Source organism: Epinephelus lanceolatus, chromosome 24 (genome assembly GCF_041903045.1).
Source record: "Epinephelus lanceolatus isolate andai-2023 chromosome 24, ASM4190304v1, whole genome shotgun sequence".
NCBI lineage: Eukaryota > Metazoa > Chordata > Actinopteri > Perciformes > Serranidae > Epinephelus > Epinephelus lanceolatus.
In genome coordinates this window covers 12,866,289-12,892,082 of record NC_135757.1, presented here as the reverse complement: position 1 = coordinate 12,892,082, position 25,794 = coordinate 12,866,289, and the positions used below count along the sequence as shown (strand labels likewise).

The 25,794-nt window shown below is 40.1% G+C and overlaps 2 protein-coding genes across 2 annotated transcripts in view; both read right to left on the bottom strand.

Moving 5' to 3' along the window:
* Nucleotides 1-22,043, bottom strand: part of LOC117250006 (rho GTPase-activating protein 20-like) — a 31,477-nt gene extending 9,434 nt beyond the window's left edge. Inside the window, exons 1-14 of the mRNA XM_033615933.2 lie at nucleotides 21,909-22,043; nucleotides 15,887-15,972; nucleotides 14,672-14,845; nucleotides 14,393-14,542; nucleotides 11,704-11,745; nucleotides 11,520-11,604; nucleotides 9,787-9,864; nucleotides 4,003-4,069; nucleotides 3,628-3,804; nucleotides 3,371-3,543; nucleotides 2,233-2,397; nucleotides 1,484-1,596; nucleotides 1,187-1,379; nucleotides 186-300 (exon numbers count right to left, since the gene is read on the bottom strand). Of these exons, the coding sequence (XP_033471824.1) occupies nucleotides 186-300; nucleotides 1,187-1,379; nucleotides 1,484-1,596; nucleotides 2,233-2,397; nucleotides 3,371-3,543; nucleotides 3,628-3,804; nucleotides 4,003-4,069; nucleotides 9,787-9,864; nucleotides 11,520-11,604; nucleotides 11,704-11,745; nucleotides 14,393-14,542; nucleotides 14,672-14,845; nucleotides 15,887-15,972; nucleotides 21,909-21,980 (1,690 nt within the window). The 5' untranslated portion in view covers nucleotides 21,981-22,043. The remainder of the gene's footprint in view (nucleotides 1-185; nucleotides 301-1,186; nucleotides 1,380-1,483; nucleotides 1,597-2,232; nucleotides 2,398-3,370; nucleotides 3,544-3,627; nucleotides 3,805-4,002; nucleotides 4,070-9,786; nucleotides 9,865-11,519; nucleotides 11,605-11,703; nucleotides 11,746-14,392; nucleotides 14,543-14,671; nucleotides 14,846-15,886; nucleotides 15,973-21,908) is intronic.
* Nucleotides 22,024-25,794, bottom strand: part of pspc1 (paraspeckle component 1) — a 30,904-nt gene continuing 27,133 nt past the window's right edge. The window contains exon 9 of the mRNA XM_078165912.1: nucleotides 22,024-22,160. The gene's annotated coding sequence lies outside the window, so the exon portion shown is untranslated. The remainder of the gene's footprint in view (nucleotides 22,161-25,794) is intronic.

Here is a 25,794-nt window from a genome sequence, read left to right as displayed (position 1 = left end):
ATTCTTTCTCGTTATATGCCAAACATGACAAAATGTTTTTCTCTCTGACCCAATGGGTTTCTACCAGGAAGTTATTGTAAACAAACACTGAAAAAATCTAAATCTATGCAGGAAATGCATGTGAAATAGACAGTAACCATGAATCTATCATCTCTCTCCAGTTAAAGACAGAAACACATCTGTACCTGATCCCATCTCGTCAGTGTTGAGTCTTTGTGGCGGCCCTCCAAACAGGGTGGAGGGAATCTCTCCCAGAATCTGCTGACAGTGTTCAATCATAAACTTGACCAGCTCACACACCTGCATCACACAAGAGGAAGAGACAGGTTGATATTAAACTAGTGTAACAACTAAAGGTTCAATCATAACAGTGTGACAATTGCTCAGCATTTCACAGTGTTCAAAATTTCCAAGGCTGTGTGGAAGCACTTTGACACTCCTGTCTCTGCCCCCAACATTTAAAGTGCATCATTTCAGAGCAGTTAACGTTACAATGATAAATACTTTATGGAACAGAGTGCTTTTACAGGACATTTTAACTGCAGTTTGCTTTTTTCCTGTCACAGTCAACCTGTTGTAAATGAGAGCTTTCACCCGTCTATAAAGCTGATTTGAGACATTACATTGAGGAAAGCTTGTTGTGCTTTAGAGGCGTTACAAAGTGCTCGTTAGCAGGTGAAATAACAAACAACAATCTTGTTCCAAAAATAACATTCAGTTTAGGCAGCTCAACATTAGAGTGCATGATACTTATAACACAAACATAACTGAGCCGTTCAGTTAATGACGGCTGTGGTGTAAAACTTTTTTTGCAACCACTTTTATTTCCAAACCACAGAGTAAATGAAGTTCTCCTGATCCCAGGATCGCAGGAGTTAAGAAACTAAAGGTGGCATTTGGCTCACTATGTTTTTCTGTGTCTTTTTATAGCCCGCAGACACAACTAACAAACTTGTCTTTGTTCCTAAACTGTGACGTGGCCCAGACAGACTGATTTAACTGCATTGCAACATTACAACAATCCTGCGTGTCCAAGTCAAAATGGCAGTAGCAGAAATGGGACAGCCTTGGTCGCACTGATGTGACGCAATCGGTCTTCAAATGCCCCTGAATTGAGACACAGCCATCGATCATGTAACTGATAAAGAGAACCTGTCTTACACTATTCTTCCTGCCCCTTCCTTACCTTCTTAGTTCCTTCTCCCTCCACTTCCGGGCTACAGGGCACTCCAGGAGGCCAAAGCATGCTGGGAGCAATGCACACTGATAAATTGAAGCTCGTCATCTGGTTCTCGTGGGCGTTTCCCACGATACCGTGTAGCATGGCCAACAGGTGGCGTAGCAGCAGGGCATTTTCTTTGGGCAGACGACGAATCATCCTGCAGAGAGACAGAACCAGGAAACAGGAAGAGAATAATTAGACATGAAGAACAGCCAAATCTCTGAGCATCTGAAAAAGCATGTGTTCCAACATGCATGCTACCTCTTTATGTCCTGCACTTGCTCTTCCTCCTCCTCCTCTTCCTCCAGCACGTCCATCCATTCTTCGTGCAGTTCACAACACAGCAAGCTGCCTGGGATGCTGCGCAAGAAATCCTGAAAACACACACACATCAGTAAATCATAAAACATATGAAAATGATCATTCAGAATAAAAAAACAAAACAAAAAAAAACAAATCAATGTTTATTCCTTCACTTTGTTCCTGTACTTAAGATATTTTGATTACTCGATATGATGAAGAGATGTGTACTCCCATTAACTGAACTCAAAAATTGATCGACAGTATCACAGCTGCAACATATATTAGTGAATATAAATAAGAAATCTCGTGTGTTGTCATGTAAACATAGGACACATTAAAGCACTCGTGCACAGAGGCTCTCTGTTATCCCTCCAGATAATAACAGATTATAATCCAGATTACATTAACAAGCCAATCTCGGCACCTCTGTTGTGAACAGCTTGTCCTGTTAACGAAGCTGCATGGCGTGTCACACAGAGGCTCAGGTGGATGGAAGCGGATTAATGTTGTGCTTACAGATGTGGGTCATTAAAGTAACTAACAGCGATGCGTGTAAACAAATACACTCAGAAACTGTGTCACCATGATGCTGGTTTGGGTTTTATAGCCACTTAGTTTCATTAAATTGTGTTTATGAGCAAAAAAGATGGGGATTTTTCTTTAAACCCATCTATCCAATTCAAATTCACAATCTCACACTGTCTCACCTTAAATACTCCGGCAATGACAAAGACATGGTCTCTTGTCAGAGGAAGTTGAAACTCTCCGCTGTCGATAGACTCCCGCAGTTCCCTGACTGCCCGAGCCCCCGCTGGCCGCCGGAAGATCCCCCGTGTCCAAGAACCCTCGTGGTACAAGAAGGCCATCATGTCCTTGATAGGGAGAAGAGAGAACGTAAGGGAGATTATTTCCAGCTGTTTGAGGGTTCCTGCAGATCCTTAGATGGTCTTAATAGCCACTTAACTATATAATCTAAACATAAGGTCTAAATTAGAATTAAAATGTCTTAAATCAATCTTTAAAAAGTTTTAAAAATGATAACACATGGGGAGTAAGAATTTTATGCATTGTTTTTTCTGCCATTGCATCTCAAAATAAATGGTGGCATCTATTTTTTTTAAAAAATAATTTACAGGATGCCTCTCACATTAACGTCTTCATCAGGTTGCAGCCTGTTGTCTGCAGCTCTTCATCAGCATCTCACCGGCTGATTCTGCTTTTACTTTTCCTCCCTGCCGTATTATTACACTTGATTTTATTGAAGAAAAGCTGCTAACAAAGTTTGGCCAATTCTGTAATAAACATATTTTAATTCCTATAGAGTCTTCAAAATAAAATTCTCTGTTATTTTGTTATGTAAAAACTTTAATTGTGAAGCAGCAAAATCAGGAAATGTTGAGTTTTCAAGCAGCAACTTCACACAACTTCCAATATGGCGGATAGTGAACATGAAACAGTGAAATAAAGCAGATAGCTAAAGTAAAAACAGGACGCAGGAGAGAAACTGAACTCTAAACCACAGAGATTCAGAGAGAAGCTACAGACGTACTGAGAGCTGAACACACAGAGACTTTTAAAAACGCCTTTCTCTCTGGTCTCCTGCAGACAGAGGTGGAGAGAGTCTCACAACACATACGGCTTGTTTGACAGGGAGAACGGGCCGGTTGGGTGTTGGCTGCGGCTTTTTTGGTTAAATGTCATTCTGTGTGGCATTAGAAACGTTCTAAAAATACTTATATCTAAGTTGCTTTAAAATGTCGGAACTCTGTATTTCTTTATCGTTACAATACTGAGTGAGAGAAAAGGAGAAACAAGGCATGACTGATTTTAATCACCATCACTCACCATCACTGGTTTTGGCAGAGTGTCATCTACACAAACAGAGCTGAGCGGCTGTCCGAACAGGCAGCCGCGGGGTGCGCCGGCGAGAGACAGCTCATTTAGGTGAGAGGAGGAGCCTCGCCAGAAGGCCCAGGTGATGAGAGAACGCCTCCTTTTAAATGTCTTCTGAGACCACTCTGAAGAAACAACACAGTATCCCAGAATGCATCAGCACACAGAGTTAATCTACTATTTTAGTTATGAATGAATAACGATCTCACCTGCAGATACTTGCAGTGTTTCAGCAGGTCGAGGCTTCATGATGAACTGACACTGCTTGTACACCTGCATCTGCTCCACCTGCATGGCCTTCTGTCTGTCCACGTCCCTGCTCCCACCTCCCTGAGACATCGTCTGTCTCACATGACTCATCTGGATACTGAAGGGGAACTCATGACCTGAGACAGAGGACAAGAGGAGGCTTGATACAGCTGCCTTAAACCTCAACAGCACCATAACATTACAGCACACACACTGGGACCCCTCGCTTGCATCCTGCAGGACCTGGGCAACACAACACACACTCTTCTGTAGGAATGAATGGAACTAGTGAGTCTAAAAACATCTCATCCCGGTGTCAAAGCTCACTCACTGACCTATTAGAGGATAGGGGGTGTTGTCCCTCTTGGAGATGACCCACAGCTGGAAGTCTTTTACATTCCCCTGAGCAAAACAGAGACAAAGACAGTCAGGAAAACAGGACACACTCTGCACAGCCTCAGAGAACAAGATGCCTTAAACACCACACAGCCTGTCCTGCAGAGGAGGAACACATTTTAGGAAGCTCAGATGTGACAAAGGAAAGTATTCTCTTTCAGTTTTCACATGCTGTGTGTTTACATCACATGCAACTAGCACAACTGAGCGGACATTAGCCTACGGGGGTCTCTGTGAAAACATTGTCCTTTGTTGTCTGTGTTTGATAAGGAAATGTTCGTGCTGCTGAACTAAGGGGCCGTACACATGCCAGGTCTTTGAAAACACAAGGTTGGACGCAGGGTGCTAATCTTGTGTGAACTTTAAAAAGCAGGGAGGCAGGATGTATCTGAGGTTGCTTGGCAACCATAACAAGCACTGTATCATACCCTACTGACCTGAAATCCTGAGTGCAGGGCTGATTTTCTTTCAGGCACTGTTTTTTTAAGTGTGTCCACCTAAAATAATGTCCATGACACTGATGTAAAGCTCTGGGTAGCCCAGCACTGACATGACCAACTTTGACCAAAGACCAAATTTACCACTGATATTTACAGAAGAGGAGAAAGATATCTGTCGGCTGTGATCATTTTTTCCTCGACATACGATGTGCAGTGTGTGATGCTGTGTTTAACTCTGTTTATCTCAGGACACAGCCATCGCACCCTGAAAAAATGGTGCTCAGGAATGCTTGCACATCACTCTGGTGTCGCTCTGGTGTTTCAGCACGCCTGCTGCACCTCTACATTTAAAACAATGAATTTAAGCATGCATTGTGTGCGGCCACAAAGTTGGCAAAAAGGGGCGTGTTCCATTCAAGGACTGCCATCGTGAAGGATGTTTAAAGATGAGGAACGTGTGGAAAAAAAAATGGAAGAGCAACACACCCTCAAATAAATGAATTTTCTGAGTGATTGGTCAGCTGATATGATGGGTCAGTTAGCGGAGCAGCTGGCTGCTGTGGAAACAGCTTTATACTGATAACAGTATTTGGGAGTTTAAAAAAATCCCCTGACCTCTCTCAACACAAGATATCTGAATGAAGATAGGTTTTATAGGTACCCACGAGTCTCCCCTTTACAGACATGTCCACTTTATACTATTCACATTCAGTTTTCTGCATGCAGTATAAATGTATTTTTATCACCTATTCTAAAATTGGTGTATTTGAATATTTCTTCATACTGAGGTCACTAAACACTCTTTGAAATTGCATGAATTTCAAAGAGTGTTTGAAATTGCATGACTTGGGTAAGACTGGAAAGCTGAGACTCTTGTGGATATAATTAGCCCAATTTGTATTCATGTGTGATGATGTTCGCCCCCATAGTAGCCATTTCAATGTAGTGAGACCATTTTTAAACAGACATCACTGTATAAAATTACCTCTGGTGACCTCTAGGATAATCACAGCCTCATGAATTATTAGAGCAACAATACGTCGACAGCTACAGGAAATAAATTCTCCATTATGTTACGTTACATTATGTGTAAGATTATCCACAGAAGATTACAGTGACAATTTCATTACACACAACAGATTACATGTTTTTTCCCAAACTCTCAATGATTTATACCAATGTCATGACTTTTCCTGGCCTGGAAAATGTAACAGTGAAATTGCATGACTTTTCGAGGTTTTTAATGACTGTGGGAATCCTGCCTAGGGAAGAGTTTTTTTTAAGTATCAGCTTTAAAATATGGATTTGTAGCCAATTTCATAATGAGGATATAGGGGGAAAGCTCACTCCAGAAATGATGCAATATTGTAATGTGACTGCTACAAAAGTGGGCATCACTTCAGGGCACCTTTACATTGTACTTTTTGTACATTGTTTTTGCTCCTCTTTACAGCTGTTCCAACTGTTGCTTGGTCAATTAAAAGACAGAGCTTAGATAAGACGTTTATAAATTAATTTCACAACCACTACAATAAAAGTAAAAATAGAGTCATAAAGTAATTTCATTTCAGCTTCTGCCGTTTATAGTGAGCTCAGCATTTGTCCCCTTCTCAGGTGACATAATTAGGCTACTGTAACAAACCTTGTTTAATTACATCATTAAGTCTATTATAGGTAATTGCCAATATTTTTTCATTTACTTTGAAAAATTTAAACATTCAGTAGTGGTTCATATTTTATACTGTGAGTATATATATATATATATATATATATATATATATATATACAGTACAGGCCAAAAGTTTGGACACACCTTCTCATTCAATGCGTTTTCTTTATTTTCATGACTATTTACATTGTAGATTCTCACTGAAGGCATCAAAACTATGAATGAACACATGTGGAGTTATGTACTTAACAAAAAAAGGTGAAATAACTGAAAACATGTTTTATATTCTAGTTTCTTCAAAATAGCCACCCTTTGCTCTGATTACTGCTTTGCACACTCTTGGCATTCTCTCGATGAGCTTCAAGAGGTAGTCACCTGAAATGGTTTCCACTTCACAGGTGTGCCTTATCAGGGTTAATTAGTGGAATTTCTTGCTTTATCAATGGGGTTGGGACCATCAGTTGTGTTGTGCAGAAGTCAGGTTAATACACAGCCGACAGCCCTATTGGACAACTGTTAAAATTCATATTATGGCAAGAACCAATCAGCTAACTAAAGAAAAACGAGTGGCCATCATTACTTTAAGAAATGAAGGTCAGTCAGTCCGGAAAATTGCAAAAACTTTAAATGTGTCCCCAAGTGGAGTCGCAAAAACCATCAAGCGCTACAACGAAACTGGCACACATGAGGACCAACCCAGGAAAGGAAGACCAAGAGTCACCTCTGCTTCTGAGGATAAGTTCATCCGAGTCACCAGCCTCAGAAATCGCAAGTTAACAGCAGCTCAGATCAGAGACCAGATGAATGCCACACAGAGTTCTAGCAGCAGACCCATCTCTAGAACAACTGTTAAGAGAAGACTGCGCCAATCAGGCCTTCATGGTCAAATAGCTGCTAGGAAACCACTGCTAAGGAGAGGCAACAAGCAGAAGAGATTTGTTTGGGCCAAGAAACACAAGGAATGGACATTAGACCAGTGGAAATCTGTTCTTTGGTCTGATGAGTCCAAATTTGAGATCTTTGGTTCCAACCGCCGTGTCTTTGTGAGACGCAGAAAAGGTGAACGGATGGATTCCACATGCCTGGTTCCCACTGTGAAGCATGGAGGAGGAGGTGTGATGGTGTGGGGGTGTTTTGCTGGTGACACTGTTGGGGATTTATTCAAAATTGAAGGCACACTGAACCAGCATGGCTACCACAGCATCCTGCAGCGACATGCCATCCCATCCGGTTTGCGTTTAGTTGGACGATCATTTCTTTTTCAACAGGACAATGACCCCAAACACACCTCCAGGCTGTGTAAGGGCTATTTGACCAAGAAGGAGAGCGATGGAGTGCTGCGGCAGATGACCTGGCCTCCACAGTCACCGGACCTGAACCTAATCGAGATGGTTTGGGGTGAGCTGGACCGCAGAGTGAAGGCAAAGGGGCCAACAAGTGCTAAACACCTCTGGGAACTCCTTCAAGACTGTTGGAAAACCATTTCAGGTGACTACCTCTTGAAGCTCATGGAGAGAATGCCAAGAGTGTGCAAAGCAGTAATCAGAGCAAAGGGTGGCTATTTTGAAGAAACTAGAATATAAAACATGTTTTCAGTTATTTCACCTTTTTTTGTTAAGTACATAACTCCACATGTGTTCATTCATAGTTTTGATGCCTTCAGTGAGAATCTACAATGTAAATAGTCATGAAAATAAAGAAAACACATTGAATGAGAAGGTGTGTCCAAACTTTTGGCCTGTACTGTATATATATATATATATATATATATAGCCTACATGTAGCAATAAACTTTCCATGTCATTAAGTAATTCTTCATCACGGTGTGAATCTCACCTCCCTTCATGTTTTTGTCTCACTGCGCTAATTGACATACTCTGGTGACGCTGCAATTAATTCAATGATGGCGGCCATCTTGTTAGCTCCGCCTCATAATGAGAGCTCAACAGGCTGCAGCTGCAGTTAGCTCACACTTCAGCTAAGCAGTTTAACTTCTGTTGGTATTGTCGGCGAAACGGCGACATTTGCGACGATTAACGAGTAGTCCTAGAGCGCTAATACAGGTGGACCACCAAACATTTGCTAAATCAATAAAACACAATGGTATGAGGCTAATTAACAGCCTCAACACTGACACATGTTCATACAGGTGAGGTTATCATGACGCTACTGTCAGAGTCTTACCTTACAGCTCCAGTGTGGAGGATACAGGGGAAACACTGACAAAAATTAAATATAAGATAATATAGTATGTTTTTTTTGTGTGTATAATCACCTGAAAATACTAGCAATATTTGTTTTTTCGCAGGCTGCCCCATTACCGTGTTGCACCGCCATGTTTCTACAGTAGTCCTGAAGGGACAAACCAAACATTAACTCTACATAGGGGCATGAGCGTTTCGCTGCGGACACGCTTTTAAAGTGAAACTGCTTCATTTGGTGTTTTAATCAAGGAGACTGTTTTCGAGAGGAAAAGACCTCTACAGATCATTTGTCTCCTGGTGAAAACCCTCTGAATTTATCCATCTTAAATTGTCAGATTAAAAAGTGAGTACAGATTAAACAGTGTAGGAGACACACTCAATTGTCATGTGAAACTGCTTTATTCAGTGTTTTACCTGTTTTAAACACTGGGTCCGTTTATTTCCATGCCTCCTGAACAATGAACTCTGAAAGAATTCCAACTGAGAGAAGTTTCAGCCTGTTGCACACTGCGATCCTCACTGCTAGATGCCATTAAATCTCACTTAAATTTACACACTGCACATTTAGGCCTTAACGAGTTTGGACAGTCAAACACTGACATCACATAACTCCTATGACTCATTTCAAAAAATCCTCAATCTACACAAATCTTACAAATGACCCATTTTGGATCCTAGACAGAAATTTTTGCAATAAGGAGGCAAGTTTGAACCCCAGTGTGGTATTTGTGATGGATTTTGACCATTTTTATCAACTGTAGAGCAGTCAAAAATGCCTAAATTTAGCTCCAAATCTGTGTAACACTTGGCATCAACCCAAAAAATGGATTCAACAAGTTATGGGACTTAGTTGAGCATGGGAATGGGAATGTCTAAGCCCTTACTAGAACAACTTGACACCCAGTGCTGAGCTGAATCTCAAATTAATTTTCAGGTTCCCAGCTTTCAGATGATGTATATCACTTCTATGTGGCATATACAGTCGACCTGCTATGTCCCCCAAAGGCACCCTGTTCCCCTAAAAAAGACAAAGATGAGTCTCTAAGGGTTATTTTGCAGTTGTACAAGAAATCATCAAACTAAAAACTACTGTGTACTTTTTTGTAATAAGTCAAAACACATAATCTGTTCTTCTTGTCATCCTTTAATTTAACTGTATCTTGTGTATCTTGGTTTGTCCAGGAAAAATGAGGCAGCCTATCTGTATATTTGACCTAAACAGACACACAGTTGTGATTGTAATTGGTCTTACAATAGTCTCAGCCTAAAGTTATACGTTTTATTTAAAGTGCTGATATCAGTTTTTATTGCTTCTTCATGCCCACTCCATTTTCATATGTTAAATATGAACTGTTGTCATGTCACATACTACACTTTTATAAACGCAAGTGAAAATTTTTCTTCACTTACTATGATGCTGAACTGCTGCAGGGCCAGTCGCACCACCTCATTGGTTGAATCTGAGTTGCTGACTGGGAGCGTCTTGGTCTAATGGGGGGAGAAGGACACACGGACATATATGGTACAGGATCAACATGACATCACATACTCTACACTGTGAGGACAGAGCAAACACAAGAAGTATCACTACATATATACAGTCGTGAGAAAATAGGACACCCCATTAAATATTCAGTTCTTTATTAAGAAATGTTCACATATCGTGAAGTGATTTAATTGCACGTAAACAACAAAAATTACCTTGTTTTACTCATTAAACAAAAGATATCAACATAAAGGCGTATTCTAACTGAGGAAGACGTTAGGACATCCTACCCCCTAATAGCTACCCCCTTTAGCTGAAAATAACTTGTGACTTGACTTGACTTGAGACGCTTCTTGTAGCCCGTCTCAAGTCACCCCACAGCATCTCAATGGGATTAAGATCTGGGCTTTGACTCGGCCATTCCAGGACTCTCCATTTTTTGGTTTCCAGCCAGTCCTTGGTGGATTTACTGTTATGTTTTGGGTCATTGTCATGTTGCAGGGTCCAAGCGTTCCTCAAGCACCCTCTGATACACGGTAGAATTCATGGTGGATTCTATGATGGTGAGCTGGCCAGTTCCCCAAACCACAGTCTCACTCACCAGACCTTTCTCAAGAAAAGAAAGGTCTGGCTGGGCCGACTCTCACTTTAAGATTGGAGAAAAAAACGCCCCGGCTGCTTGTATTTCTTTCAACCAATCACAATCGTTCTGGGCGGTGCCACAGCAACGGTGCGCTTGCAAAAATATTGCCGGGGGAGAAACAGGTTTTGGTGTACCATGCCCACAAAAATATCACCTACAGGACGTGAACCATGGCAGAAAAATGGCTACATCCCTGCAAGATCAAACACTGCAAAAGTTAGTAAAGGACGTGTTGAAAACTGCTACACAACCGGAGGTGGTAGGGCGGGACTTCAGCGGGTGGCTCGTTCCGCCCAATGAGAGGCTGATCTATGCAGCGAACTTCCACCCACTCAAACTACCCAAACCATGACACTTCATCCTCCATGTTTCACAGTTGGTATGAGGTTCTTGTCCTGGAATGCTGTATTTGGTTTATGCCAAACATGCCCTTTGTTATGGTGTCCAAATAATTCAATTTTAGACTCATCTGTCCAAAGCACATCATTCCAGACGTCCTGGTCTTTGTCTAGGTTCTCTCTGGCAAACGTCAGTCTGACCTTCATGTTTCTCTTAGAGAGCAAAGGTTTCCTTCTTGCACACCTCCCATGAAAGTTAAACTTGGAGCAAGAGCCTGCCTGCTGTTGGTCCCATGATGACATTGTAGGGTTTTTGGAGACTTCTTTTAGCATCTTGCGGTTTGCTCTCTGGGTGAACTTGCTTGGACGGCCAGATCTGGGCATGTTGGCAGTTGTTTTGAATGTCCTCCACCTGTAGACCACTTTCAGGACAGTGGAATGGCTGATTTCAAATTCTTTTGAGATTTTTTTAAACCTCTACCAGACTCATAAGCTGCTACAATCTTCTTTCTGATGGCCTCAGACAGCTCTTTCAATCTCACCATGGTGTTCACTCTCACTTCAGAAGTCAGGAGCATACCAAACTAATTGTCTGAGGTTTAAATAGGACAAGTGTTTGTATAGAAAATGTTAGTGCACACATGTGAAAGTAGAGGCACTATCAGAGTGAACTTACAACAGCAAAAGTATTGATTCCCTTCCCGTACACTCTCAGAGGAATGGTTTTAGGTTCTTCCTTCTCTTTCTCTTCTTTTATCCGACTGGAAAGAGAACACAGAGGAGACATGATGCGTCAGGTTTCTCTTCTCTTCACACACATACGAACACACTTTATGTGGATACATGAAGGTAGAGTTTACCTTTTGAGGAGGGAGAGCCATTTCTCCTTCTGCTCTGCTGAGCTGAGGTGAACAAGGAGAAGAAGATGTTATTTAACTTCCGGTCAAGCAGGATAGAAAACTGCTGAAATATAATTCATCGTGACTCCAAGTGCTTACAGCTCATCCTGTCTGTTTTCTGTTCATTTGGCATTTCAGGTCAAGTTTACAGCATCACCAACATATTTCCTACTGAAACATTAACACATTTTACAGCCTCTGACGTGGGGTGGTGTGAACGTAAACTGTGAAGCTGAGCAAAGTTTACAGAAAGATAATGTTTGAGTTTAACTGTGTCACTTGGAATCCCATTAAAATATCATCAGTCCAGGTTGAGACCTGCAGAGTACTGTGGTATAAAACAAATACAATAAAATGTGTTAATATTGTTTCTGTGTCTTTGAGTGTGCAGATTAATAGCAACATAAATGACTGAACTGCTTTACAGTAATAATGAGACTAGCTCTGTCTTGGGCTGTCCTAATGATTTAACTGAGGAGGTGGGTAAGAGGAGGATGTTAGCGGAGCTGACGTCAATCATGGACAGCACCCATCACCCCTTGTATGAGACTGTGAGGGCCTTAAACAGCTCCTTCAGCAACAGACACTCACAGTGTAAGAGGAAGCGCTACTGCAGGTCCTTTATTCTGACAGCAGTCAGACTTTTAACAAGAGCTTAACACTGTTGTCTCTGTCACCGTCAACCACCACTTACAACATGACAGCTACTTTGTAGCATCTTACCTCATTAATGTTATATTACTGTATACACATACCTATTACATTGTTATTTATATATGGTGTATATAAGTTATAAAATATTAATTTCATTTATCTATTTTTCTATATTCAATAAATATATTTCTATACTTATTTCAAATAATAATGTTTTATATATTGTACATATTTTACACAGACTACACATTACTTGTACGCAAGTATTCTTCATATCTATCATTACATAATTATTATATATTGGTCTATATCCTCCTGAGACCTTGTGTTCTCATTAGAGGACATTACATTTTGGTTTTACTGGACCTTATACCTTCTGCTTAACCGAGGTCTAATTCGTGGACACTTTTTGTGCCATCTCTTGGTAGTAAGACCACGCTACACAAATTCATGTTATCCATCATGTAAACAAGATGGCGGCCACCTAAGCCAATTCAGACTGCAGCTGACCGCGACGCAAAAGTCGACAAAAACTGATAAAGTTTAATGGTTTAAATTTGTTTTTTATGATCAAGGATATTAGTAGTATGATACGCCATACAAATTTGACAAGTTTAGCAACAGTAACAAGCAAAGACGCTGTTAATTAGAAAGTAGTCACTTGAAGACATTGCGACTTTATTATTGTCTCGTTTGAGGACATTGGGACTTAATTATCGTTAACAGTGTTTGATCCCAAATAGCTTGGAGAAATTAAAATACATACATAAAAACAAGCATGGGTCTCAGGAGGATATACATATGCTTATCACAGACTGTTAAAAATAATGTACACCACTACCATGACATCACCCATTGGTTTGTGGACTGCCATTCTGAAACCTCGAGTTCAGTATTTCGGCCAAAGCCATCTTGTTTGTTTGGTTTTTTTTGTTTTTTTTTTGAGTCAGAGGTGATCATATTTGGATGAATGGCTGGCACTGTGGAGGAGCGAGGGGTGCATCTGACTGAAAAGTCGAGGACACTATCTGCCTATCAGCAGACAGCCTGTCACTCAGCCTTAATCATGCGTAACTTTAAGCCTTAATAAAATGTAAATGGTGAGTTATATATAAAATTCACTACCCGTAAAGTTGTCATGAAATGGGAAGTTAGCTATGGACATTAAAACTGTTTTTTGTACCAGGCTGTAAACATGTTTATTTCAGCTGGTAAAGTTGGTATTTTAACGTGGGGGTCTATGGGGATTGACTTGCTTCTGGAGCCAGCCTCAAGTGGCCACTAGAGGAACTGCAGTTTTTGGCACTTCCGAGTTGGCTTCATTTTTTCATATTCATATTTATAAACTTATACATTTTAATGATACGCACACTAATACGTATTTTACAATTATCCTGTGCAATTAGCCATGTAACGCAGTTACATGGATATGTTTATTGTGTATGTCTCAGTTATAAATTCATAAGCATTAAAGTTCATATAGTCATTAAAAGGTGATTGAAAATGTAATACATAAGGTGTTAAAAAGGTAAAAACATGTCTAAACCACAGTCTAGTTGAGGGCATTGTAGCAAATGTGATGTTATGTGGTCAGTGGCATTGTGGGCCAGAGCAACATGGCTGCAGACAAAGAACATACGACTCCAGAGTAACAATATTCTATACATGGACCTTGAGGTGCACACGGTAATTGTCTTTTATTTGTTTCACTTTTATGTATAGTTTTGATGACGTGCTTTTATGTGGACATTAATGGTGCATTTAAAGTTATTTTATTTTATTTCAGGACATTTCTGTTGCGCTAATGTGTTTTGGACTGCTATCAATGGACATTAGTGTGAGAGACTTTGAGAGTGAGTGGAAGATGTATGTAAATCTTCAGGAGACATCAGCACAAAGTGTGGCCATTATCTCATTGGACCAGTGTAGCTACAATCCATCAGGGACATACAGCATCTGTATTAGCGAAAGGTGTATATAAGTGTATATGTGTCACCTAAATGTAGCCACACAGTTACAGGTGGGCCAGCCCATAACGAAGCTCCTTTCTGGGTTCGTGCTTCCCTCACACACCTCGTCCATGCAGCTTGCCGTCCACATTTCACACACACACACCTGAGCCTTCTGCTTGAAGTGGTTGGCTGACCTGGGAGCAGCAGAGAGAGGCGTGAGCACCAGAGTGACAAAACACTTAGACCAAGGTGTGGAGCAGCCAAAACGTTCCCAAACGGCTCCGCACAAGGATAAAATTACAACAAAACACACTTGTGCTTACTTGGCTTTGGCGATCACCAGTGTGTCATTGAACAGGAACAGGTGTCTGTCCTGAGTCTGCATCCCAGTCTTCAGCTGAGCATGTCCGTGAAGAAGAAAGGACCTATCAGAGCCGGTGAGGAAGGACTGGACCAGTGAGCACGTCTCTGGGCACAGAGAAACCAGGACGCTGTCTCTGGAACACAAAAACAGTGACACGAATTTTACATGTTAAAATATTCTGGGTCTTTTTTAATTATTCAGCTGATCAAAAACTCTCTCTAAATATCAATTATAATCACTGCCTTGCAACAGATACTGATATATATACTGTATATATGTACACTGATTTTGCATGACCCATTTTGACTTGTGTTTGGGATTCAATAGAGATTAATAAGAGATCAAAGGACTTCATTATATAAATCGTGTTATGTCATTTCAAGCTATAGGTGATTAGGTTGAGAGCTGAGTGCATTAAGGAGTCTGGGAATCTACAGATTTCAGAAAGTCAGATCTCAAGTCATACCGAAAAAGTGCTCGTTGGATAAAGAATAAAAAAAGTTGTAAACATTATTACATGGTGTGATTTCATCTGTGAGTGTTATGTCCTATTAACCATGTCGACAGTCAGAGTGAGAGTTTCGTGCAGGGACATACACACTGTCATCACCCTGTCTTTGAGGGGTGTGGTTGGTGGGTGTTGTCCAGTGAGCTGCTCCACCTGTGCAAGAGCTTTTTAACAAGGTTATTTCTTCTTCACTTTCTCAGTCAGTGTGTTCAAAGAAAGAGCTATTAATAGATGCCTGATCCTCTGATAAGTCTGGTTACAGGAGGATTATCTATCCAAGTGGATTCAACACCTCACTCGGGGTTGTGCCTGGGGCGTGCAAGCGTGTGTGTGTGTGTGTGTGTACACGTGTTTGAGAGTGTAGCTTGAGGGTTTGTTTCAGCGTCCTGACCACACTGACCTCTGTGTAAGTGAACTGGATGATTCTAAGGATGTTGTAACTGACCTGCTCACCCTGATGAGCTGGTACCTGTTAAGACACTGAATATCAACTAACACCTGCAGGATTTACAACATGAACACAACTGGGATGACTTAAACTGCTGTGTGAGTGCATACACATGTATATATAAGTATGGGCTGGAATTGTGGCTGCAAATTCACTGTAAACCGCAACATACACTGGCAGTGCAGCCAAGCCTCAAGCCTTGTTGTCTTGTAGTTTACCTGGAGAGAGTCTTGGACCTGGTGAGAGCTTTGCTGATGACCATAGACGGGGCTGACTGGCGCCGATAGCTCTGGGACTTCATCCGCTATAAAAGACAAAGATACACAAATCAAAATATTGTCTGACTGATGCATTACTAATATTTATGTATCTTGGGTGGAACAGACAGTCGATGCTTAAACTCACTTTACTCATGTCTTTTTCGGTGGGAGAGAATTAAGTTTCTTTGTTTAGATTGTTTTATAACCAGTTTTGATACTACAGTATGCATCGACGGAACATTTTCTGAAAATATGATTTTCTTTTGTGTAGTATTTAGCTCTACGTCCAGAGTCTGAAGTTAATGTTTATACTTCCTACTCTGGGTGGGAATCACCAGAGGATCCACGATATATTATCATGATACTTGAGTCACATTACAATATTATTGTGACTTTAAATATGTATATGTACCTTTTGTCAACTTGTGAACATCTGTTTGATCTAACAAGATAAAGTTTTCAGTCTGTTCATCTCACGCAGAAAAATGTATCTAGTGGACTGAAAAAGCTATTGATTTTATTATTCTAGTAGGCTACCTAAAGTTTAATTTGTATTTGTAATATTAATAATTTATGTAATAAAAAATCAATACATGGCACTGTGTGACGATACAGTATTGCCACACAAAAACATCTCGCTACTATGCTGTATTGATTTCTTCCCCCACCTTGACTACTTGCCATTGTGGCAAGCATTTTTTGTCTGCCACTCAGAAATCATATCTGCCAGCTTTGAAATCTTTGTCCTCAATGAACAATATTAAAGTGATGAACATGTTAATGCATCAATAATCATAATCTAATAACATAATGTATATTACTCTCAAATGAGCCATTCTGCAATGAGTACTTTTATTTTTGGTGCGTTAAGGATATTTTGATGCTAGTACAATTTTATATTTTTACACTGCAGTAGGATGTGTTACTACTTTTACTGGAGAAAAAGATTTGAGTACTTCTTCAACCTCTGTTAAATTCCAGTGTTTGAATCACACCATGGCTTTCAGGGCAGCCCTACTTTTAAGGGGTGGGAGGATATTGTACACATGCATACATGAACATTCCGGCCTATGCTGGGAACCAAGACTTGAGGACTTTAGTCGTGGGCAAACTGAAACCTACACTGCATCTTTACCACCACTTTACTGCTTAATTTTTCCAATCGCCAACACCTGCCTGCTCAACGCACATCCAACATCACTCTCTCTTGGCCGGTGCACACTCGCTACATCCTGAGCTCTTCCTTCACATGAAAATTGACATGTGAGGTACTGAAGTTGATGCAGTAACAAGTGGGCCTGTATCGTACGTGTGTGGCCATCTTTTTATTGTTGGCTGTCGGTTAGATTTAAGTGAACCTCGACTGTCAATCAAAAGTTCTAGGGCCAATATCGTTGCCTTTATATAACAGTCCATCAAGTCTTTCTGTTGTGCCTTTTCTCTGTATGCCACAGTGGTGTATGGCCTGGTGACTTTACAAGCCATTGCTAAATATTTACCTTCGTTTGGTGGGTAGCTGGTGCTAATTAAGATCCTACATCACTACATCATCGTCTACATCATTTCAACATCTCTAGTGAGTCCAGGTTACTTTCCCAAAACATACCTGTACATTATAACCTCATGAGTCTCATATACGTCTCCACTGAAAACTTTAGTAACACAAAAAACAGCTCAATTAAACCATTAACTTTTATCTGCTAATACAACTAAAAGGCTCAAAGCCCACAAAGAGAGGCGTACAGCGTTTACTCCATGCTGATGTCATGTTTACACTTCCCTCATTCATTACATAAGCATCCTAATGTTCAACACATCCATCACATCATTAGGACTGACTGTGGCCTCCAAAGGGACGGGAACAGCAGACTGAAGCAGGAGAATTTAAACATGGAGGAATGTCAGAGCATGAAGGTTAGCCAGGTGACAACATTTCACAGTCTGTACCACCTTCAGTATGCAGCATCAGTCTCATGAACCTCCTGACCTCTCTCGCACTTCAGCTGCTCATTACGAGCCAGCTGGAAATGTTTAAGTGTCTGTCATGTGTCATTTTCGATGTTTGTGGCTCCACAGTAAACATATATTCATAACTACATTTTTTCTATCCAAAATCTTAAGCAGACTTTTAAATTGAAATGAAATAGATGAAAATATGTCGATTCAGTGGTGAATGAATCTGCTGTTCCACTTCACTTCACTCCACCAGCTTCTGCTTGCAGCCATATTGAGATCCTATTTTCTCTTTGCTGGATCCTATTATCCCAGTTTCCCCATGAGGGTCATTAAAGTTTCATTTAATCTAATTGTAGAAGGATTTGTGAGTGTGAACCGAGGTGACAAACAGCCATTACATAACCACAGTTCTTTCATTGTATGTCAGTTTACACACTCTCTGACATGGTCAGCCAATACTGGTTGTTAACTATGGTCAGACGGACACAGACACAATTTATTTTATTATTTTTTGTTATTATTTTTGTTGTTTTGGAAGTTTTATAATTGAACTTTTAAATACGAATATTAGTTTTCATTCTCTGGATATTTTATATTTTATTTATCCCTGATTGTTTTTAATGTTATTAAAGGCACTATGTGACTTTTTAAAGAAAAGTGTTAAAGATTATTATAATTATATTATTTGAGCTAAATGCTAACATGCTCACAATGACAACTCCAACATGCTGATGTTTAACAGGTATTATCTTTACAATATTCACCATCTGAGTTGAGCATGTCAGCATGCTAACGCTGGCTAACTAGCATGAAACACCAAAAGCGAGGCTCTCAATGGACCACTACAACTTGCAAAGTGACCAACACGGACAACCAAAGGCGCCAGTAGGCTAGCCCTGCTAGTTTGTGTATATCTAAAAGGACATGGTCACACCAACAGCCAGTGTGTTCTGTAACATTGGATATGTTTACATGCACACATATATTACCCTATTATTCCAAATCAGAATTTGATGCGGGTCGTGTAAACAGCATGTTCCATTTGGATCATCTGAGTTAGGTCTTATTACGCATGTAGCATTTTTGCAACACCAACCTTTTCAGGAATGAGAGAGGGAGGCTGTGTTCATATGGTCCAATAAGTTCGCCACCCATAGGCTTCGTAGGAATGTTGTCTTTTTCGGAATGAGGGCAAAAATCAGAATATTTTGTGCATGTAAACGAAGTGATTGCAACAGCTCAACAGTCAGTAAAGTTCAGGCAGTAGTGCCATGGATGTATGAGGAGAACTTGATATAGTGTTGGAGGCAGGGCCCTGTTCATCCTAATAAAGTTGCTCGGTGGCGCATGAAGCCCAAAAAGTTCGACTTCCAAGTGTAAAATGACCTCAATATACTGCATCATTGGGGCCCATGGAACAAGTGCACTACAGACTTTGCTGGCCTAACAGCTACCTTCCAGTTGAGCCCCCTGCTAACTTGACATTACATTACATTACATTACATTACATTGTGCAGCTCTTCTCGACTTTTGATGGACCTGAAAGTTGTAGCTACACAGTTTGGCCATTGGCTTAAAAGTCCGGCACATTTTCTTGGGGCCTGGATGGTGCTAGCTAAGCTACCTTGGTCACATAAATCATTCAGAGTCTCCAATGCAAAGTACAGCTTCATAGCTATCCATCTCATACTTGATTTAATACTTGTTGAGATATTTGAGTCTAGACTGAAGTGGTGGACCACTGTAGGCCTTCAAAATCAAAAGCTCCACAGTGAGAAAAGATCAATCCCACCTTCACGCATTTCTGACATTTCACAGTGTAATACCATTGATTCAGCAGGGTCACACAGTGGTGAAACATTCCTCACACTCCAGCCACAACATGACCCTAACATGTTACCGTTCACTCCTAAAAATAAACATAAGCTTGCACGGAGCTATGGGTTCTGTGTTGGGAAACAAATCTAGTGACCAATGTCAGCCCAGCTTTATACTACTGACTATATTACAACACAGAGCAGTTTGAGATGAAGTTCATTCAGAGACTGTTTCCAGACAGGTGCCAGAGAACTGAACATACTGGAACTTAACAGATGAAGGCTGATACTGCAGCTACCAGCTTTAAACTTTTAACTATGATTTTAAGTCCATATTCACAGACCCCGTTCAAATGAACATAATGTATCATAAGCGCTCTTCCCCTGAGCTTTATGAGCTGTTTCAGTAACTGTTAAAGGATTTGGGTTCATTACAGGTGAACTGCACGTCTCTGCGTTCACTGCATTTACTCACAAGAGGTTGTCATAGTCCCAGCAGGGAGGGATCAATGGCATGATGGATATACTGTTTTTCCACGGCTGTTTCAGTCAGAACATACAGGTGAGAAGTCGGAGCCAATGTGGAATGAATCATTAATGAAAACAAGGACGCAGCACGGTGCAGCAGGAAAGTTATCTGTGCGTCACCAGGACTTCTTGCAGTCACTACTGAACACTGTCACTGACTCTGAATAAGTGAATGAATAAATCGATCAATCGATCAAAAAACTAGTGAAATTATCAAGCAGGAGAACTGCACTGAAACAGAAGGGTATATGGTAATTTATAAACGACTGTGGGAGAAAAACATGTTTAAAGTTTCGGCCAAGTGTCTTCCATGGGATTGTATCATACTTTCTGTCAGTGATGTTAACAACAGATGTATACGAAACCACACCAGTAGCACAGTATAGTAGCACCGCAACGAACCATTATTTTCCTTTCAATTAATCTGCAAACAATTTTCTTGAATGACTGATTACTTATTTTGTCACTATATGTCAGAAAACAGTGAACAAAAATTCATCACTATTTTTCAGAGTCTGACAAGTAATCTAAGAACCAATGCAACCAATTTACAGTGATAGAAAACAGAGAGAAGCAGCAAATCTTCACATTTGAGAAGCTGGAAAGAGCAGATATTAACTTTCACGATGATCAAAACAGTTGATTAATTTTCTGAATACTGTCAGCTCCTTCACAGAGCAAAAACTGACATAATCAACAACCCAACTGCTGTCCAGTGGATCCGATATCAAGACTACGGTCATGATTTTCTATATGAATTATTCATTTACAAATACGACAATCAAATAGCAACATACACTACATAGATTTAGTTTTCACTATTTAGCTGTTACTGGAGCTACAGAAACATGAGTCCCAGCAGAAACTGGGCTTATTGATGTATTGTAAAATTTGCCAACAACTGATATCAAATTTAATGATTAAATTAATAATCTAGTTCATAAAACTTTATTTAAACCACACCTTTTTGTGCGTTTATTTAAGCATTTATAGGCATTATAAGACATTTATTATTTCATCATCTATGGCTGCCTCTGTGAGGCATCCAGTGATAACTGTACTGTTATCTGTTCACAATTACATTTCTAAACACTTCAAATCTGCATAGCCTACATCTTTTCACAACTAACAGTGTATTTTTAAAAATTCATACACTGATTATACTGCTTATTTTATGCTACTGCTACTAAAATGTTACCACACTGGGAAATAAAACAGAATAAGTTCACATAATGAACTGTCAGCTGAATTGATGGAGTATATAATCACTGATATACATTTATAGATATATATTTTCTTGTCTGTAATATTTTGTACACCATCATCCTGAAATCCTCCTAACTCTGTTTACATTGTTTGACCGACTTTACGGAGGCGCGGTGTCACTTGGGTAAAAGCCTTGAACTCTGAACTCACCTCTCACCCGACTGGACCGCGTTTACAATACACTCATTCATTCATATGTCCGTTAGCTCCGAGGAAAACATGATCGTTATTCTCAATAGATCCGGTAAATTTAACCAACTGTAGCCTACTTCCTTTCCGCACTCACGTTCAAGTTAAGTAAAGCCTTAAAATCACGACATCTGCACGTCCACCTCTTCTCCATTACAATTATAAACGGTTTATTACCAATAATAAAGCCAGGGAAGATTGATAGAAACGTCAAAAACACATACCCGTTTGTTTTCTTGCTGTCCACCGCCTCGGCTGAGGCTGTCCTGTTGCTGCTGTGGAGACATGTTGTCCATCCAGCCTCCAGACACCCCGCGGCTCACTGTCCAACTGCCCTCAGGTGATGCAGGGGAGAGAGAAATCCCATTAATAAGCTCCGTCTCCAGGAGAAAGCAACCATCCCAACACAAGCTTGTCAGATGAAGTCACTGAAAAGTTTCAGTCTGCGAGCAGGGCGCGTAAATGGAGAGCGTGATCTGCGGGGAGGAAAAATTAGATGACTTTAAAAAACAGAAGTTTAGTCTCTGTGTGTCTCCTCACCATCAGTGAGAGGCTGTGCTGTAACCAAAAGCACCTCCTGTCTGGATTATCAGCTGCTGTGCCACTTCTTAATGCGTCTTTACGCACAGAGAAGAGGCGGCGCCAACACGCTGCAAAAAAATAGGTCTAACTATTTTTAGCCAAATTGGTCCATTCATTCAGCTGACAATCAGATTTAGACTAAAACAAACAATGAAAAAGGTCAGATTACTGGGTAAATAACCTGATACCCAGTGTTTGCTTTGGGGATCAGCCTGCTCCAAGAAATCTGCGGGAGATTCTAGTTTCAATATTGCCACCAAACTAGATTACAAAAAATATATAATTATTTCACCTTGCTGCCAATCAACATCTGTCTGCAAATCACTGTTGTCAGCAGAAAAAAATATCAGTTTGTTAAAAAATCAGACATTTAGCTACAGTCCATTAAACCAAATGATAATTCTCACATCATACAATGTAAAGTTAAAAAGTAGTGTAAAAGATTGTCTTCAACTATTGAGTATTTATACTAATATTTCCCTCTCCTCTAAAATGACATGATAATGTTACATACCATATATGATTTATTGGAAAAATATATTAGTTAAAGCTACAGTAGGTGACTAAAAAAATCATGCTCCTCGTAGTGCTCCTAATGGCATTTGCAAGAATCATGAAAACAACCAATCACCGCTCGACTGTTTTCAACATGGCAGCCAGGTCACAAATGTTCTCATTTTACAGCCACACAGTACACTAAAATATGTTTCTGAAAACATCTGGAACAAGAAATAAGCAATGCAGGAACAGAATCTTGATTCAAACTTGATCAGTGCTGCCTAGTTTGACTGCAGTTCACAAGCAGTGATAGACGTGATTGACAGCTGCTCTCTCTCTTGTCCCTTCAATCCTCTGGTGACCCCTCAGGTTCTTCTTGGGACCCTTTGGGGATCCTGACCTGCAGGCTGGGATCCACTGCTTTATGATCTTTTCATTATTATGTCACTATCATTAAAAATGCAAGTCCAGCTTGTGGCAATGATCGAGGATTACCAGGACAGTACTTTTTACATTTGGTAATAAGATTAAAAAAAAAAAAAACAAGAATTACGACCTTGCAGTTTTATTCCTCCACCAACCCGTCAAGTTGCAATGACAGTTTACATCCATGTCAGTAAAAACATGAATTCTTCACACACATCTTTCTCCAGCAGCACCGAAGGTCTATACAATCAGCACAGTTTCAAGATAGGCACTCAAGCTAAGTGTCACCAATTCAGTATCTGATCAAATGCCTCTCTTCTGTTCCTTATGGTGACGTTATGACGTTGAATAATGGCCAGAAGTGTTTTTCCAGAACATTATGATGTCACAGTGAAGTTGATCTTTGATTTTTTGGATATAAAATGTCAGCATGTCTTAATGTTATCATGTTGGTCAAAAAATGGTTTGTGAGGTCACACTGACCTTCGACTTTGAACTATAAAACTCTAATCAGTTCATTCTTGAATCCAAGAGAAAGTTTGTGCCAAATTTAAGGAAACTCCCTCAAAGTGTTCTTGAGATATTGTCTATATGGAATGAAATGGATGCAACATCACAGAGACCTTGACCTATTACCACCAATTTTTAATCAGTTCATTACTGAGTCCAAGTAGATGTTTGTGCCAAATTTGGAAAAAAAAAATCCTTCAAGTTGTCCCTCAGATACTGCAATGGACAAGGTTGCAGTGACATTCACCTTTGACTACCAATTTTAAAAAGTTTATTTGAGATGTTTTTGAGGTATCGCACTCACGAGAATGACACAGATGCAAGGTCATGGTGACCTTGACCTTTGACCACCAAAATCTAAAGAATTCTTTGTTGAGTCCAAGTGGATGCTTGTGCCAAATTTGAAAAAAAAAAAAAAAAAAAAAAAAAAAAAAATCCCTCAAGGCTCTCTTGAGATATGTTCATGGTCACATGTTCATGACAATGAGACAGATGAGGTCACAGTGGCCTTTACCTTTGACAACCAAAAACGAATCAATTCATCTTTAAGTCCAAGCAGACATTTGTGCCAAATTTGAAGAAATTCATTCAAGCGTTCTTGGGATATCTTGTTCACAAGAATGGGACGGACTGAAAACATGAAAACACATTTAAAAAACCTATAAAACATAATGTGTCCGGCCACTGCTATCGCCAGCATGGAGGCATACAAATGGTTCTGTTTGCAATTATTATTGGATTCTATGGGAGCCCAGACAGCGAGAAAACACAAAGTTAGAAATGCCAAAGATGAAAATCAGAGCAGAGGAACAAACTCAAAGGAATCCTGGAAACATTTTCCGAACTAAAAGAAGGTATTTGGTTCTGTCATAAAACTAAGGGTCTCAGTCAGTACAGCAGCTCCAGGCTCCCCATCAGTCTGAATTCACATTATTAGCTTTAAGGGTCTCAGGGAAACTGTCATGAATAGTACTAACTGATATCTAGGCCAAAAGGTTGTAATACACACAAGACACATTCAAACCTTAAATGAAATGATTCTCCTTCAATTAACTCTACAAGGAGACATCACCTTTGACCTGTGAAGCAGATATTAATGTTCCACAGCTGTAATGAAACTCTTATAGTGACTAATGAGATTCATTTAGGTCTGTATATAAACTGGATGGAGGTAACACCTGACCATGTGGAGGGACGGAATCTAGACAAAGAGTTGTTAAAAGGACACTTTCAAAAACACAAATGCCCCGAAATCGATTGTCCTTCCAGAAACAGAATTGGGCCACAAACTGGGCTAAAGCAGAACAAGGCCAGAAAGTGAAGAATAGAGACACAGAGTATTCATTCCCCAAATTGGCCACAATCAGCCCCGTTAAAAAAACTGGATCACTTCAATGATTACCTTCTTCATGTTGATAATGAACAGCCTTGGGCATGGCAAAGAAAAGCACTGCACCCCCCCTCACGAGCTCCCAACCCTCCTGCTACAAACACACTTTTTTCCACACTTAAAGCATCAATCAGTTTGCTGTGACTGTATCAAACAGGTAGTCCACATGTTGGCAGCAACAGTCATCAACTGCAACTTATATACAACTGTCACGCCAAAAGCCCAGTGCTTTCCACAGATAAAATGCCTATTGATTAAAGAAACAAACATAACCTTCACCAACATCTGCTGTTGCCCCTAATTCTTTGTAGTTTATACTTTGTGTTAACAAATATAACACAATACACACTGTTCCTTCTTGTTCTGTTTCACTACATATGGACCACAAAGTCTGGGGGGAAAAAGCGATCCAGCCATAATAAAACAATTATCTTTGTACATCAATTAAAGCACTGACCCACTTAACAAATCAGATGTTTAAGGTTTTCATTTAGTTGATTGTCATTTATTGTTTCGGGTTTAATAGGACAGGAAAAACTCCTCTAAAGCATGACACATTTAACTATCTCAACTCAAATTCAGGGAATTATCATCACTCTAGGGTCATTTATGTTTGAGTATAAATATTTTCTTAATCAAATCAAAAATCTCATGAAAATCAACAGTAATCCATTCACATCATTTATCAATAACAGCAGGTATAA